General features: G+C 38.8%; 1 protein-coding gene across 16 annotated transcripts in view; it reads left to right on the plus strand.

Annotated features, from left to right (window-relative positions):
- The window catches only part of TJP1 (tight junction protein 1), a 237,286-nt gene extending 221,171 nt beyond the window's left edge, over positions 1–16,115 (plus strand). For 6 of the 16 annotated variants that reach the window (XM_070496572.1, XM_070496588.1, XM_070496582.1 and 3 more), the window contains 6 exons: positions 996–1,223; positions 5,858–6,033; positions 8,287–8,764; positions 10,432–10,649; positions 11,941–12,084; positions 14,568–16,115. In XM_070496572.1, coding sequence (XP_070352673.1) covers positions 996–1,223; positions 5,858–6,033; positions 8,287–8,764; positions 10,432–10,649; positions 11,941–12,084; positions 14,568–14,662 — 1,339 coding nt within the window. In that variant the 3' untranslated portion in view covers positions 14,663–16,115. The remainder of the gene's footprint in view (positions 1–995; positions 1,224–5,857; positions 6,034–8,286; positions 8,765–10,431; positions 10,650–11,940; positions 12,085–14,567) is intronic. The other 10 variants (XM_070496579.1, XM_070496599.1, XM_070496585.1 and 7 more) reach the window with 2 other exon arrangements.
- Positions 16,116–16,628: the final 513 nt, after the last annotated feature.

The following is a 16,628-nucleotide window of genomic DNA, read 5'->3' on the forward strand; positions in this document are numbered from 1 at the left end:
AATAAAGAGGAAGTACTAACTACTATCTAGCATACACATTTCCCTCTTATTTTAATGATGTCTACTTCTTTTCATGAAAATGTAAATTACTGTGGTATCTCCTTTAGCCAGTATCATTAGCAAATGAGCTGTTTTACATAATATAAACTTCTAATAACTGAAAGCTTAGCTCTTTTTTTGTGTGTGAAATCTATTTAAGTTTATCCTTTTTTTTTTTTTTTAAAGATTTTATTTTTCCTTTTTCTCCCAAAGCCTCCTGGTACATAGTTGCGTATTTTTAGCTGTGGGTCCTTCTAGTTGTGCCATGTGGGACGCCGTCTCAGCATGGCCTGACGAGTGGTGTCATGTCTGCACCCAGGATCTAAACAGGCAAAACCCCGGGCCGCCGAAGCAGAGCACGCGAATTTAACCACTCGGCCATGGGACAGCCCCTAAGTTTATCCATTTTTGATGCAAAGTTTCTAACATTTACTAAGCAGAGCATACATAACAGTGTATTAAATTGTTTAATAATGTTCTTCCCCATCTGCTTCCTCTGCCCTCTGGAACTTTGGACTGTATAGAGCTATTTCCTTATATGAGGAACATTTATTGATCTAGAGTAAAGTTCTTAAAAATCCTTTTTAAAGTTCTAAATTCTCTGTTATTACTTGTTGCTGACATTGGTGTGAGTGTTTCAAGAAGTTCTCCACTGTCTTCGTTACGTCCCCTTCTCTCTTTCTAGTTAACTGCTTCTAACTGGCTATGAAGCCTCTAATCAGATAATTAGCAAGCTTATTAGGTGTGTTAAAGGACTCATGAGCCAGAAGAGGGCTGCCTTTTGAGTATATAATGTATGAGGACAGGGATTTGGAATGTCCATTTTGACTATTGGACTGCTCAGCCAGATTCTGAATAATCACAGCAGTGAAAGGCCAACATAAAAGATTTATACATTCCATTTTCTGTGTCAGATTAACAGCTGAAAAGTTGTTCCCTTTGTCATTCATTGTTAGGGTCCCAGAACCTCAAAAACCTCAACTGAAGCCACCTGAAGATATTGTCCGGTCAAATCATTATGATCCTGAGGAAGATGAAGAATATTATCGAAAGCAGCTCTCATACTTTGACCGAAGAAGTTTTGAGAACAAGCCTTCTCCACACATTCCTGCTAGCCATCTCTCAGAGCCTGCCAAGCCAGTTCCTTCTCAGAACCAAACAAATTTTTCTGGTTATTCTTTGAAGTAAGTTATTTCACTAAGACTTGCCTTTTAGAAATAAGATGAGACTTCCAGGTTCGAGTGCGTAAAATGGCGTTAATCACGTGAAGTGTACAGTACGTGATTTCTGAGGGCTCTAGGGCTTCAGCACTGTGCATACTTCCTAGCTCTAAAATGTCTGTTTGTTTTTTGTTCTTAAACTCTAATATCAGATATATAAAGTTTTCGTATTAGGAAAGATGTTAAAATCAAAGAGTTTTGAGGTAAGAAAGAGTAAACTGTCAAGACACTGACTTTAAGTGAAATAATCAGAATCTCTCCCTTCTGTACGGCACACTAATGCTGGTCCTTTCCCTTCTTTTCTGTTTTTTGTCTTTTAAATACAAAAACAGGGATGGGTGGGGCAGCATTGTTTGAGGGAAGATGATGGAGTTGGGGTTTTTTTCAAGGCAAGAAAGAGCTTATATTATTGGAGCTTGAGGAGACTAGAGATTTCTGGTCCAGTTTTATATGTAAGGAAACCAAGATCCAGTGAGGGGATGGGACAGGGGCGAGCCAGGACTAAATGCCAAGTTTCCTGACTCCCAGTCTTCTCCCTCTTCTGTGCTGCTGCCTTCTGTTTACTTGTCTGTTGGTTTTTTTGTTGGTTTGTTTTTCTTTCTTGTGGGTTTTGTTGGAGTATAAACCCGCTTGTGCCTGTGTTCCTGGTGGTTCCTGCTGGTTCTGCCACTCTACTTGAAACCTGAATGATAGAGAATTTGGTACTGAGAGTCGGGTATAAACCCACACAGGCACAGGTGGGTTCATACTTCAACTAAACAAACCCACAAGAATGAAAAACAGGTGTGGATTTATTGCAAGGAATTTGTTTACACAGTTGTGGGACCTGGCTAAGCAAGTCCTAACTCCGTAGGGGAGGATGGGAAGATTCAGAGCTGTCTGGGAGTCTCTGAGCTTAGAGAAGGCCTAAGTTCTCTTTAAAAGGGCCCGGCCAAATAATCTCCCTTTTGATTAACTTAAAACTCCACTGATGAGAGGCATTATGTCTGAAAATTCCCTGCACAGCAACATCTCCATTACTGCCTGATTGAATAACTGGGACTATAGTTCAGCCTGGCCGAGTTGACACATCAAAAAGCCATCACTTGTGTCTTAAGTTCAGAAACATACAGAGTTTTACTGAATTAGATGCTTGGGATTGTCTGAACCTAGCTATCATTTGTCATTTACTATTCAGTGAAAATTCTTTTAGAATATGCTTTAAAACCTCTAGTATTAAAAACCTAGTTTTAATTATGACCTTTGTTTCTAAGACATCACTTGAAATGAAAATTTTAAACCTTTTTCCCATTGTCATCCATTGAAATTTTTGTCTACAGAAGAAAGCAGTTTATGAGAAATACAAGTGCACAATTTGAGTGCTGCAGTGGGGGTTCTGTTCAGTGCAAGCAGTGTCTTATGCTAGTGTCATGAAGCTCCCTAACAACACTAGAGAGGTGTCTCCTGCATCTAGACTGTCCAGACTCAGTGAGCCAGGCACTGAGCCTCAGGAGCTCACGTCTGATAGGGTAGAAGGCTGTACCCTTAAGTAATCCTTCTTACTTAAGCTATTAGCACATTCATTCCTGTCAGAAGAGGGTCCAGGGGTGTAGTTTAAAGACACAGAGTTTAGCTATCCTTTTACCTACTTGGTAAATAGAATACTGCCTTAAAAGACTATATTTAGGTCTAAAAAGTAAGTAAAAAGTTTTGCCCAGGAATCAAATGACAAGGCATTTTTCGTTTTGTGTTAATTTGATTTTCTGCAAAGAAGACTTAATAATGTATGTGTGATGTAAGCTTTGAGACAGGGTCTAGAGCACTGTGTAGCATTGGTGGGCGGGGGCTTGTTGAGTGAATGAAACTCGGCACAGGGCACAGTGCACTAGGTGTGTCAGTTCCCCTCCTGTTCACAAACACAGCTCTGGGAGGAACCAGTGTTATCTGGCCAGAGGTTTCACAATGATCTGTTACCTTGGAACGAAATAGTTAACTATCTGTCTTTGTGAATTCACTCAGGACTCAGCATGGTTTTACTGTTGTGAATGTTGTGGGAGTTAGAAAGTGTAACTTGAGATGGATACTGGTATACATTTCCTCCCTTTGTAGTATGAAATTAAAACTTCCCAGTTGTGCTGCATTTTCCCATACAGGTATTTAATGGTTAGAGAATTGGGAAGGAGAGTAGGATCATAAAAGATGACTAAGAGAGAAAGTTTTTTCTCTACCTTCCCTTCTCATGCTGTTTTACTCTTTAGCCCAATTAAACAACTTTCCAATTGTTAAAGTTGTTTAAAATATGGGACCTTCTTTGTCCTACATTTCAAAACCATGTGTTGTTTGTCACCAATAGACTGTCTACAGGCCTTTATTTCCTAAAGTAAAATATAGAAACAGCAAAGTTATCTTCTTCCAGGTAATATGTGCTTATCTTCCACTTAAAAACACACCTCAAAAATGGTGGAAATCAGAGAGGGGAGAAATCTTTGTTAGCACAAGACAAATACCCCAGAAAGCAAGATATCACCCTGTCTTACAGTTCCCTAAAGCTGGATTGGAATTGGGGAGGTTAGGAGATAGCAGCTCAGACATTCACCTCCAAAGCAAGTTAGAAGTTTCCAGGATTCTAAGACAGGGCTGGAAGAGCAATCTCCCTCTGGGTCTGTGCACATGACCCAGCCCAGAGATTGAGTCAACTTCTTCAGGGCAACTAGGGATTTTTTGTCACTAGAATCTCTCTCAAGACTCAATTTATGAGACTTCCAGGTCTCAAAATAAATGATGGTGGTTTTCAGCTTTTTAAGAACTAAGTGTAAGGTTGATGTTAGGTTGATTTTGCATGCATGTGACATTATTCAATGAGAGAGGCTCTGAGATTAAAGCATGGCAGCTTTACAAATAGGCTCCACCCACCACAGGGCTTAGCTTTAAAACTGGGGATGGATAAGGTCTTGCTAGAAAGGAGCATGTTAATCATAGTCATGTTTCAGAGGTATGCTTATTTCTACTTACCAATTCATCATGAACCCTGCTGGGGATCAGTGAAGCTGTCATGTTGTATCACTTCCTCCTGTATTTTCACCTAGAGAATTCTCTTGCCTAGCCCTTTCTATTAATGGAGCATTTTGTTCTCAGTTATTCAGGACCCACTGATTATCCTTAGTACTGCTGCTTTATTTAGTTCCTTTCTGTATTCACCGCTACCATCTGCAGCAGAAGTGGGCAGAGGTGGAAGAGGAGTAAAGCTCAGACACATTGCTGCTCCCTAGCAACACCAGTTAGAGTATGTGGAGGGCAGGCAGGCCAGCAGGACCGAATGACATTACTTGGTTTTTATTGATCAGTAATTTCCCTAGCTAAATGTCAGTGATATTTTCTTTTATAGATCAAATTATTCTGAAATGATGGATATGTACTTTTTGGTTGATATGTTAAAATGACATTTGCGTTCCATTTGCTGCAAATTTGCTTATTGGTTAGATTGACCGTTTTCTTTCATTTTTCCATTGCGCTTGCTTTGCCATCACCTAGATTTCTTGGCTCTTACACTAGCTATGACTACCTGAAAAGGAACGTCAAGTGGTAAGACTGACATTAATGTGAGGCTGTTACATAGGTGTCCCTCACTGTGTCATTGGCATTATGTGCACTTTCAGATTTTGATGTCGTTTGCAAATGCTTAGTCTAAATGCCTGAAAGCAAGATAACCGTATAGTTTTAAAGCTGATGGTAAAACTGGACTTCTTCCTGAAAGTGCACTCCAAATGTCCGTATTGTTTTAGTGCACATAAAGCCAGTGCAGCTTTTGCTCTCTGCGAAGGTTTAGATGGCAATGTTGCAATTATGGGTCTATTTTAAACATTTCTTTTGTGTGAGAATTTTGTGTGTGACATATTAACAATTCGCAATCTGAAAAAATAAACATACATGGCCCAAATGACTTAAATGAGCCTTGTAAAATCAAGCAATGCTGCTACTCTAGCAGTTATTAAACAAAAAATGGATCTGGTAAATCAAGGACAAAGTTTAAAGTAAAAGATGTCTAGTATTTTAATGTTAGTAGAACACGGCCACACTCATTCATTTACATAGTGTCTATGGCTGCTTTTGGACAGAGTTTGAATGGCCCAAAAAGCTGAAAACATTTCATGTCCAGCCCTTTAATAAAAAACTTGCCAACCCCTGGTCTGTGACATTTTTTGTGGTACCCTGCCTGAGAATGCCAGAAGCCAGGGCTTTGTACCTTAGATACAAAATCAGAAGTGAATCTAAGGAGGATTTGGGCCAATGAATAATTTTTTTTAATACTTGCAAAACTTTCTTAAACCTATCAGCCATTACTATTTTTTGTAAACAACACCATTAAATATTACTAGTATACCCAAAATTTCATCTGCCTTTTGGTTGCCGTCCTCTGGTGGTTTTGCTAATATTCTTAAAGTATCTGTGATGTCTTTACATTTCTTGTGCTGATGAATGGTTGAATTTGTTTGTATATTGTGAAATTCTATATATTTTTTTTAAAACTTAAGGATGCTTAGAGGAATGAGAACTTATTTTGTAAATGTGAATACATTTATACATTTTCAGATGTTGGCATTTCTTTATTTTTTTCACAGGGGAAAGTCTACTGAAGCTGATGCTTTGGAGAGATCATTTGGTGAGAAACGCTATGACCCAATCCAGGCCACTCCCCCCCCTCCTCCATTGCCCTCCCAGTACACCCAGCCTTCTCAGCCTGGCTCCAGCTCTTCTCTCGCCCTCCACACACATGCCAAGGGAGGACATGGTGAAGGTAGGAACTTCAGAAGTTGGCATTACCACTATAATAGAGTAATACTTATAAAGTTAAATTCTTATAGTTCCTAAGCAAAATGGTTTTTCATACAAGAAATACATACTTGTAAGTTTTAGGCTGGGAGCAATGAAAAGTAAGGGTTTTGTTAAAAGTACAGATCCTGTTTTTGTGACTATGATCATTTATTGGATAAGCCTTTTAGATAAATAGATTTTAATCTGTTTTATTAACATAGCTCAATTTCTGGAAGTAGTGTTTGCTTATTAGTATGTATGGATCTAAATATTTGAGTGTTGGTTTGTAAAAATTCTTGTATTCCATCTTCAGACAAGAACATAGGAAAGCCATTAAGTTTATATAATACGTATTGCTTTGCACCTTGCCTTTTACATTTATGTTCTGTGGCAATGTCTCAATAAGGTAGATAGCATAGCTCTAATTTACTCATTTTAATAGCAGTATACCTGCATTTTCACCCATATTCTTTCCTTCGCATCTCTCTGAGCAATAACTGTTTTCCCTTACCCAAGGTGACCCCTCTTCCTGGGCCATTGGCCAACCTCTCTCCCCCATTTCCGCTTTCTTCGTCTTTCTCCCTGTCTCTTAACATTCTCTCCCTTTCCATGGAATCCTTCCCTCTGCCTTCAGACATATGCAGGTCACCTATTCCATTGTTAAGAGCACCTTTCTTTGACTGTGTCTCCTCCTCAAACCACCTTCATGTCTCTTCACTCTTTCATCACACTCCCTGAAAGGGAAACTGTTGCCTCCACCTCTCAACACTCTTTTATTTGGCTCTTTCAAAAAAAAATTAAAAGCTGTATATTTTACCCTAAGAATATTCCACAATTTATTCATTCTCCTGTTGACATTCTGCTATTAGAAATAATACTTCTCTATTATTTATGTAGGAGTCAAATTCCAGGCTAAGTCTTCAACCCAACAAGTTGTAGTTGTGGATGGATATTACTTCATGATAGGATTTTCTTTATGTACTATCATGTCTACAGATTAAGAAAGTTTTAGTTCTAATTTTCCAATCCTTATGCCTTTTATTTCTTTTTCTTGCCTTTTTGTGCTAACTGGGACCTGCAGTAAAATGTGGAGTAGAAGTGAAGAAAGCAGACAGCTTTTGCTGCTTCTCCATCTTAGGGAGAGGATTTAATGTTTCATCCTACAACACTACCTGTAGGTTTTTTGTAGCTGCCCTTTATTTTTAGAATATTCCCTTTATTCCTAGTTTGCTGAAAGCATTTTGTCAGATGCTTTTTCAGCATATGTTAAAATAATCATAAGATTTTTCTTATTTATTCTGTTAATGTAGTAAATTATGTTACTATGTTCACAAGGAATTTGGTTTATGATTTTCTTGTGGTGTCCTCATCTAGTTTGGTATCTAGGTTCTGTAGTTTCATAAGAGAGCTAGGATATGTTCCCTTGTTCTCTCTTTTCTGAAAGAGTTTGTATAGCGTTGATACTACTTTTTTCTTAATTATTTCATAGAATTCACTTGGTACTGTTTTACACTACCACCAGCAGTACATGGAAGTTCCTGTTGTTCCACATCTTTGCCAACACTTGGTATTACCAAACTTAAGTTTTGTCAATCTAATGGCTGTGGAATGGTATTTCATGTTTTTTGTTTGTTTTAGGTATGTGTTTTCCTAATTAATAGTGAGGTTGAGTACCTTATTGTATGGTTACTGGGCATTCTAGTTTTCACTTCTGTGTTTTACCTCTTCAAGTCTTTGCCCATCTTCTTCACTTGAATCTTTCTTATGGATGTATGGGTGTTTTTTATAGGTTTTGGATCCTAATTCTTTATCACTTATACATGTTGTAAAAAGCTTCTCCCAAGCTATGGCTTTTCTTTTGGCTTTAATTATGGTGAGTTTTATAGTACTGATTTTTTTTAACATAGCTGAGTTTGTCATTTTGTTTCAAATTTGTTATGGACATTGGAGAGGGGTTATCCAGAAGCCAGTCTTTGGAGACCGGGACCTTTAGCAGCATGACCCTGACTCCAAGGCAGCAGGGTGCACTGATAGCACCACATGTATCTCTACCACCTCTTGGTCCCTCAGCATCACACACAGCCACCAGGGTTCAGGAGCTGCCCTCTGACTGTGGCAACTCCAACCTGGGCCTTGATTCTGACACCAGGATATGTCAAGATGGGAGAGACAGCAGAGGGGCCATTAAAAATTCTTTCAGGAATTTTCTAAAATACTTATATATTTTTGTTTTCAGGTAATTCAGCATCACTGGATTTTCAGAATTCCTTAGTGTCCAAACCAGACCCACCTCCATCTCAGAATAAGCCAGCAACTTTCAGACCACCAAACCGAGAAGATACTGCTCAGTCTGCTTTCTATCCCCAGAAAAGTTTCCAAGATAAAGCTCCAATTAATGGAGCTGAACAGACTCAGAAAACAGTCACTCCAGCATACAATCGATTCACGCCAAAACCATATACCAGTTCTGCTCGGCCGTTTGAACGCAAGTTTGAAAGTCCTAAATTCAATCACAATCTTCTGCCAAGTGAAACTGCACATAAACCTGACTTGTCTTCAAAACCCCCTACTTCTCCAAAAACTCTGGTGAAAGCACACAGTTCAGCACAGCCTCCTGAGTTTGACAGTGGAGTTGAAACTTTCTCCATCCATGCAGATAAGCCTAAATATCAAATAAATAATATCAGCACAGTGCCTAAAGCTATTCCTGTGAGGTAAGATTTTTGCCTTTTTCTTGGTCTTGAGATTTGTCTTACATGAGTTTGATGTATTTTGTGTGATGTAGGACTTGAAACGATAATTTTAACTCAGACTTTGAACAGTGTTGTCCAAAATGTTGTTGCAATGAATGCCATTATGTAGAAGGTCCTGCAAGCGGTACAAGACAATGTCAGTAAAATAGTAAAGCCAACAATCATATATGGTCGGTAGGTATTGTCATTATCCCCATTTTACAAAGAACTGAGGTTGAGTGACATTGCACCTTAGCCAGGGTCACAGCATTAGGGTGAGGGGAGCCCAGACTCAGTCCCTGGTCACTCGACCCCAGAGCCCATGCTCTTAACCACCTATGGCTTCCCATAACCTCTAACCTCAGCTGATGAGGTACGAGTGGGAGAATATCTCAAAAAAATAAGTATCTGTGTTCCTTGTCCACTGTTTATTCAACAGTGATGTAAAAAGGAATAAAGGTGTAATAACCTCAAAGTGATTGTTAAAAAACAGCAGCTCTTTTTATAGTTTTCATGAGTAAGAAGTCTGAGCAAATGAGACAGAGCAAGTGTGCCTGGAGCCACACTCCACATACTCTTTTCTCACTCTTTGTTACATTGTGATTGGCCAGACCCATTCTGGCTACACGTAAGCTCACCTCAGCCTTCCAAATCCGCTTCCATTTTCAAGCCACCCACTGCAGCAGCAGCACTCCCAGGCAGAACTGAGGGTAGCGAGGACAGCCCCCTGCAGTCTGCTTCCCAAGAACAAAGATGGTCACGAAAATGTGCTGCCTTCCCCTCTTTGTGAGCCTCCCAACCAGTGAGGGATGGGGAAGAGCAGGCAGCTCCTCACAGGTGTCAGCATCCATCCCCGATGCTCTGGTCATACGGGAATGAAGCTGCAGCTGCCCTTCACGTACTTTTAATTTTGTCGGTCCATCTTTCTGCTCACCGGTAGGTCCTGGCTCAAAATTTTACTCCAAGAAGTCTTGATAACCTCCATTTTTGAAGCAGTCATTGATACTGCATCCCCGCTGCCTTTGGTATTCTTTGTGTACTAAGTTGACGTACTGTCTTTTTTCCATGGATATCTGGGGTGTACCCATACCAAAGTCTTTATCACCTCATGGAACTGTGGAAGCCTTGCTTTTGAGAGCAAGGGCATCTGGTACTCAGGGAGTGCTAAGGAAAGGCCATTAAGTGTGCACGCTTAAAGTCCTAGGGAGGTATAGAACCTAATTAATGTATTTTATCAGGCCTAAGATGCTGTCAGTTGTAAGATGCACCATTGTCTTTTATATCACTAAAAAGGGAAAATATGCTACTAATTAAACCATAACTTGCTATCAATTTTATAGATGTTAAAATGTGCTTCTTAAAACCAATGAACTGTAGTAGTTCGGTATCAGGTGTCAGGCTTTGTACCTTCTGGTTGCAAAAATCAGTAATGGGGGTAACTTGATTAGTTACCTTAAAAAATGAAATGGATTTCTCCAAGAATATGCTTAGTTATCCCTATGAGTAAAATCTGTCACTTAAAATTTATCTTGTTAAAGTAAATAACTTGATTTTTATGGAGAAATAAAATGAAACCACCTATTATGATAATAATGAAAGTTCCTGTATATTATTGGGAATTTACTCATTAGCCATTTCTGAACTCTCAGTCCTTCAGCTATGGAAGAGGATGAAGATGAGGATGGTCATACCGTGGTGGCCACAGCCCGAGGTGTATTTAACAGCAATGGTGGGGTGTTGAGTTCCATAGAAACTGGTGTTAGTATAATTATCCCACAAGGAGCCATTCCTGAAGGAATTGAGCAGGAAATCTATTTCAAGGTCTGCCGAGACAACAGCATCCTCCCGCCTTTAGATAAGGAGAAAGGTAAATGTGTTTATTTTTCTGCTTAGTTTTAATAGCTTGAGTGTCCTATGTGCTCTTCAAAGCTTGTAGTACTCAGTTGAGAGGACAATCTAGACCCCTTTTCTGCCTCCACGCTGGCCAACCACAACATGTTCCTTCTATCAGGAGGGCCTTTCAAATGAACACTGGAAGGGAGTGCCCTGGGATGGCAGCGCGAGGATGTGGTGGGTGTCCTGCAGTAAGGCCGGGGTGGTAGAGGTGAGCATGCTAGACCTTCCAGATGGAATGCTTACTTTCAGTGTGAATGTGACAGTGATGGCAGGTGACAGGCCATTGGACATTTCTCCACCTATCCACCAGGCAGTCTTAGCTGACCTCACCAAATTTATCTTTGAATCATTCACCCCTTCCATCTCTAGAGATGGGTTAGGTACCACCCACTCAGAAAGGCTTTGGGGAACTGTTACAACTTCTTTTTATAATCTTTCATCACTGCTTTACTTCCTTAAATTCGTTACTTTAGCTCATTTTCTTAGATTTTGCCAGAATACTAACATATGTCAGCCCTGCATGAATTTCTTAAACCAAGTCTTTAACAAAAATACAACATTAAAAATGCAAGACAGGGGCTGGCCCTGTGGCCAAGTGGTTAAGTTTGTGTGCTCCGCTTCTGCGGCCTGGGGTTTGCAGGTTCACATCCTGGGCGCCATCCTACACACTGTTTATCAGGCCATGCTGTGGTGGCATGCCATGTGGGGTAACTAGAATGACTTGTGACAAGGATATACAACTATGTATTGGGGCTTTGGGGAGAAAAAAAAGAGGAAGATGTTAGCTCAGGGCCAATCTTCCTCACCAAAAAAAGCATAAGAAAAATAAGTAAAAATGTAAGATATAAGTAACATTTATAAAAGATACATTTGAATACATCTTATAGTATAAGAACCCTGTGATTGAATGCAGTAGCCACCAGCTACTTGTGGCTCTTTAGCACTTGAAATGTGGCTATTTTGAATTGAAATGCGCTGGAAGTGTAAAATATACACTGATTTCAAAAACTTAGGGTACTGATTACATGTTGAAATAATGTTTTGGATATATTGGGTTACACTAAATACTAAAATTCATTTCACTTGTTTCTCTTTTTTTATTACATATGTGATTTTCATTATATTTTCCTTGATGAGTGCCGCTGTAGAGAACTAGCCCCATTTAGCTGTAAAGCATATCATTAGAAGGGGAGTGAGGAGAACTGTGGTCTAGAAGGAAGACAGCCATCTAATCTCTCACCCCTCCCCCTCCCTGACTCTAGGTGAAACACTGCTGAGCCCCTTAGTGATGTGCGGGCCCCATGGCCTCAAGTTCCTGAAGCCCGTGGAGCTACGCTTGCCACACTGTGCGTCCATGACTCCTGACGGTTGGTCTTTTGCTCTAAAATCATCCGACTCCTCGTCGGGTATGCTGTCTTCACTCTGTCCTTTGGGGGCTTTGGGTACTGTCGTTGATTGATCCTTGGGCTGATGGAGCTACCCATGCTGTTGGTTAGCACATCTCCACCTCTGTTCCTGTGGCCTTGTAGGCATCACCAGTGCTGTGAAATTTCTTTGTGGTGCATATATTGTAAATGAATATGGAAAGGTAGAGAAGTTTCTGCCTTTAAAACACTTATGATTTGGGCAAAGGTTGACATTTCTTGGTGTTCAACAAAATTATTTGTTCTGTCAAAATCTTTAAGATGCAGTGGGAGAACTGACATTGCCCTATATACATAGGCATTCTCATTTTCTTACTAAAATGATTTGATTCCTTTATGTAATAATTTCCGGTTTTGCTTACCGTTCTTTAATTTTTCAATTTATGAAGTATATATACCAGAGAAACTTGAAGACAAAAGACCTTCCACTGTGATCATACTTGGCCATGGTTTTTCAATGTAAAACTCTCAACTTCTATTATACACACTTTTTTAAAATGGCTTTTTGCTCTTAAGATCATAATTTCAAAGCTTCCATTGCATTTTCACATTTCTCACTTCCTTGGGTGACTTAAGTCAGTTACTAGTTGGAACTTTCTGCATTTTTGCTACAGATCACTTTAATTGAACCTAATATAGAAAAATAAGGATTTAAAGTCCTACTTTTGAATTTTTGGTAAATCAGGTGAGAATTAATGCAGTTTTAGTATGAAATAGAGTTTTATGGTGTAAAAATTATAGGAACATATTTTAATACTACCCACGGTAAAAAGTTATGTATAAATATATATTTCCTGATGTTCACAGGTACCCCATTTTCTGGAAAAAGTTAATAAATTAATTTTAACACACTAGATATTAAAGCTATTTCCTAAGGGACTCCACTGAGAAACATTTTATTAGCTAGTTTGAATTAATGAATTAATATTCTTAAAACTGCATGTAAAACATATATTCTGAAAGTCGGGTTGTAGCATAAGCTCTGATTGTCCTCCAAAGCAAATTAGGATGGGGGGGTCCTTAAAATAACTGTTTATTGTAATTATTTGTTTTATAAGTGATTTTTTCCAACTGTCATATGAAGCATAAATGATTTCTTGGTTTGTTATTCTAGTGTTTTTTGCCACAGAACGTAAGTTATTTTGTTAGACTGAAATAACTTTCCTGTGTTAAATTTTGAGTACATTCACTTAGAAGAGAAATGTGCCTTTATGTAATCTTGTATGGCTTTAGAATGTTTTGCTACTTTAAATTTCTGTTCAAAAAGTCAGGGGTAGATTTTGATAACTACTGACTGAATCCCAACAAAAATGAATGTATTGGAAAGAAACTTGAGCCTAAAGATAAAATTTTTTTATTTGCTTCCAAAGAGTTGTCATAACTCTATCTCCTTGCCTAAACAATTTGTTACCCTACGGTATTGCGTAAGCCCATCTATATCCGTGAAAGGAAATTACTGTTTTGAACTGCTCAGCCCTTCATGACTCACATGCTGCTTATGTGATATACAACTTACTATTGGCAGAGTTTGTCAGCCTTGGCACTCTTGACATTTTGGCCAGATAATGCTTTGTTGTAGAGACTGTCCTGTGCATTCTGGGATGTTTAGCAGCCTCCCTGGCTTCTCCCACTGGGTGCTGGTTGTGACAAACAAAACATCTCCAGACGTTGTCCCACAGGGGGCAGAGTCGCTCCTGGTTGAGAGCCTTGCTGTAAGGAAAGCAAAGTCAGCAGCCTTGAATGTCATTTACCTGCATCCCACAGAGACATACACCATCCCAGCCTTCTTCGCACTTAGTGTCCGCTCCCAGGGCTGCTTCTCACCAGCTGCAAATCCCAATCACTAAGAGCTTGTTTAAAAACTCAAATCCCCAAGCCCTGCTTCAGACTCACCTAGTCAATGAGTTTTCAAAGCTCCACAGGTGACTTTCTTGTACAGCCAGGATCAGGGCTAAGAAGCTCCGCTCCAGTCTTACTGATTTTTTTTTTTTTTTTTTTTTTGGTAACGAGGAGGAGGGTCTTTAGGAGCTAGATTCTGCAGAACTTTCAGGGTTTCATTTGTTGGTCTGTAGTTGAGTGTGAGAACACATTTCTCATACTCAACTACAATGGTTGACCATATAATTATTGTCCAAACTTTTGAAAGTGAAAGAAGGGTGCTGTTTGTTGTGGACTCGGGGGCACACTGGAACTATCCCAGGCATATGGTCACCCTAACTTTCAATCATTTTTTAAAAGGTATGAACTTGAAAACATAATAAATAAAAGAGAAATCTGGAACAACTTTCGAATCCTTAAATTCCATTGAAATATGGCACTAAGACTTTTGATATGTGTAATATGCTGAAGAAATACAAGAAAATTATATCTAAATATATGTATTTATGTTTACCACATGATTGCAAGGCATTATGACTAGCAGTTGAACCAACTATAAATGACATGAACTTCTTTTTCTCTCATAGGTGATCCTAAAACCTGGCAAAACAAGTGTCTTCCTGGAGATCCAAATTATCTTGTTGGAGCAAACTGTGTTTCTGTCCTGATTGACCACTTTTAATTCTTAAAATATAGGAACTTGATTAAATAATGTGAAACTGGGTTAAACTTACTACACCTAAATGGAACCACTCTATCAAGTATTATACTTTTCTTAGAATTGATACTGCAGTTTGTTAGTATTGAGCATTTTGTTTGAACTGATGAAGATTAGTGAGCATGCCCCTGAACCATGGTCAGGAGACATGCTGCAAACTGCATGTTTGTGATTGAAGAACTGTTGGCATTGGCGAGAGGTTCAAAGATGTTTTGCTTTGTAATGATTTTTGTACTTTTTTATGGTCACTGCTTAACTTCACATATTGATTTCCGTTAAAATACCAGCCAGTAAATGGGGTGCATTTGAGTTCTATTCTTTCCAAAGTACAGTTTCAAACTTTATTATGGCCCTGGCCTGGCACACACATTTTATTTTATTATGCATGAGGTAATATGCACACATTTTTAAAATGCACCTGGAATATATAACCAATGTAGTGGATTTAACAGAAATGTACAGCAAGGGGAATTTATAGTTTTTGGGGGGGGTCAAGTAAAGACAATTACTTACTGTATATGAAAACACATTTTTCTTAGAGAAGGACACCAAAGCATGTGAGACTGGTTCCATGGCCTCTTTGGATCTATAAATTAACCATATCACTACAGACATACTAACCAGCAGGAATGCCTTACCCTCGTGTTTTTAATTCTTAGATTGTTCTCTCTGTGTATTACTAAGTTTTTATGGCTTTTGTGTGCATCTAGATACTGTATCATGAAAGAGATTGAGTAAATTGTGGATTTGGTGGTTTCAGAAATGTATAATCACCCAGAAGAAAATAATGGTGTGATCTGGGGATTTTTTTCTCTTTTTTTTGGCAAGGAGCAGTGGTTTTCTGTTCTTTTTGGCTATGCATTTGAAAACTTTGCTGTTTAAGGATGCTTGTACATAATGCGTGCATACCACTTTTGTTCTTGGTTTGTAAATTAACTTTTATAAACTTTACCTTTTTATACATAAACAAAACAAGTTTCTTAAGGCTACCTTTGTATTCTCTCCTGTACCTCTTGAGCCTTGAACTTTGACCTCTGCAGCAATAAAGCAGCATTTCTATGACACACACAAGGTCATTTTTTTTAAGGAAAAGAATGCACAGAATTGTTACATTTTTAAGTGCTGCATTTAAAAGATACAGTTACTCAGAATTCTCTAGTTTGATTAAATTCTTGCAAAGTATCCCTACTGTAATTTGTGATACCATGCTGTGCCCTAAAGTGTATTTTTTTACTAATAGACAATTTATTATGGCACATCAGCACGATTTCTGTTTAGATAATACACCACTAAACATTTCTGTTTAGATAATACACCACATTCTGTTAATCAATCATTAGGTGTGACTGAATTTCTTTTGCAGTTATTAAAAAATCTCAAATTTCTAAATCTGCAGAATAAAACTTTTTAAAATAAAGTGCTGGTTTGGTTTGTTTGCACACTATTTCTAGTTTCATGCAACTTTATAATCCTGTTTTAAAATCCTGCACACCTGATCCTGAACACCCAGTGATCTGCCACTACGTCAGTCCTGGTGGGCTGCATGCGGAGTGCGTCCCCTCGGCCAGTGTGTCCGGATGGGTGAGCAGTGCTGGTCACTGAAATCTCAAGACAGCAGGAGGAGAGGCAGGCCGACTGTAGATTATTTGGCAGTTTGCCCCCTGCATCTGTAAACATACATACGTTTATGTGTGCACGCGCTCCTTAGGACCAGTTTGTATCTAGTTGTGTATCCTGCTTTTTCCCAAAAAAATAACATGGCATTTTCTCATGTTCCTACATTTGGAGGAAGAAAGTAATTTTTAATGGCTATAAATATTCCATCATGACTGCCATAGTTATTTAAGGACTACACCTGTTGACATTTAGGTTGTTGCTATAAAGTGAACTTCTCTGTAGATTTAGGCGATTTTGTTTGTTTCATCTTTTT

The sequence above is a fragment of the Equus asinus genome, chromosome 2, assembly GCF_041296235.1.
Source record: "Equus asinus isolate D_3611 breed Donkey chromosome 2, EquAss-T2T_v2, whole genome shotgun sequence".
In the NCBI taxonomy this organism is placed as follows: Eukaryota; Metazoa; Chordata; class Mammalia; order Perissodactyla; family Equidae; genus Equus; species Equus asinus.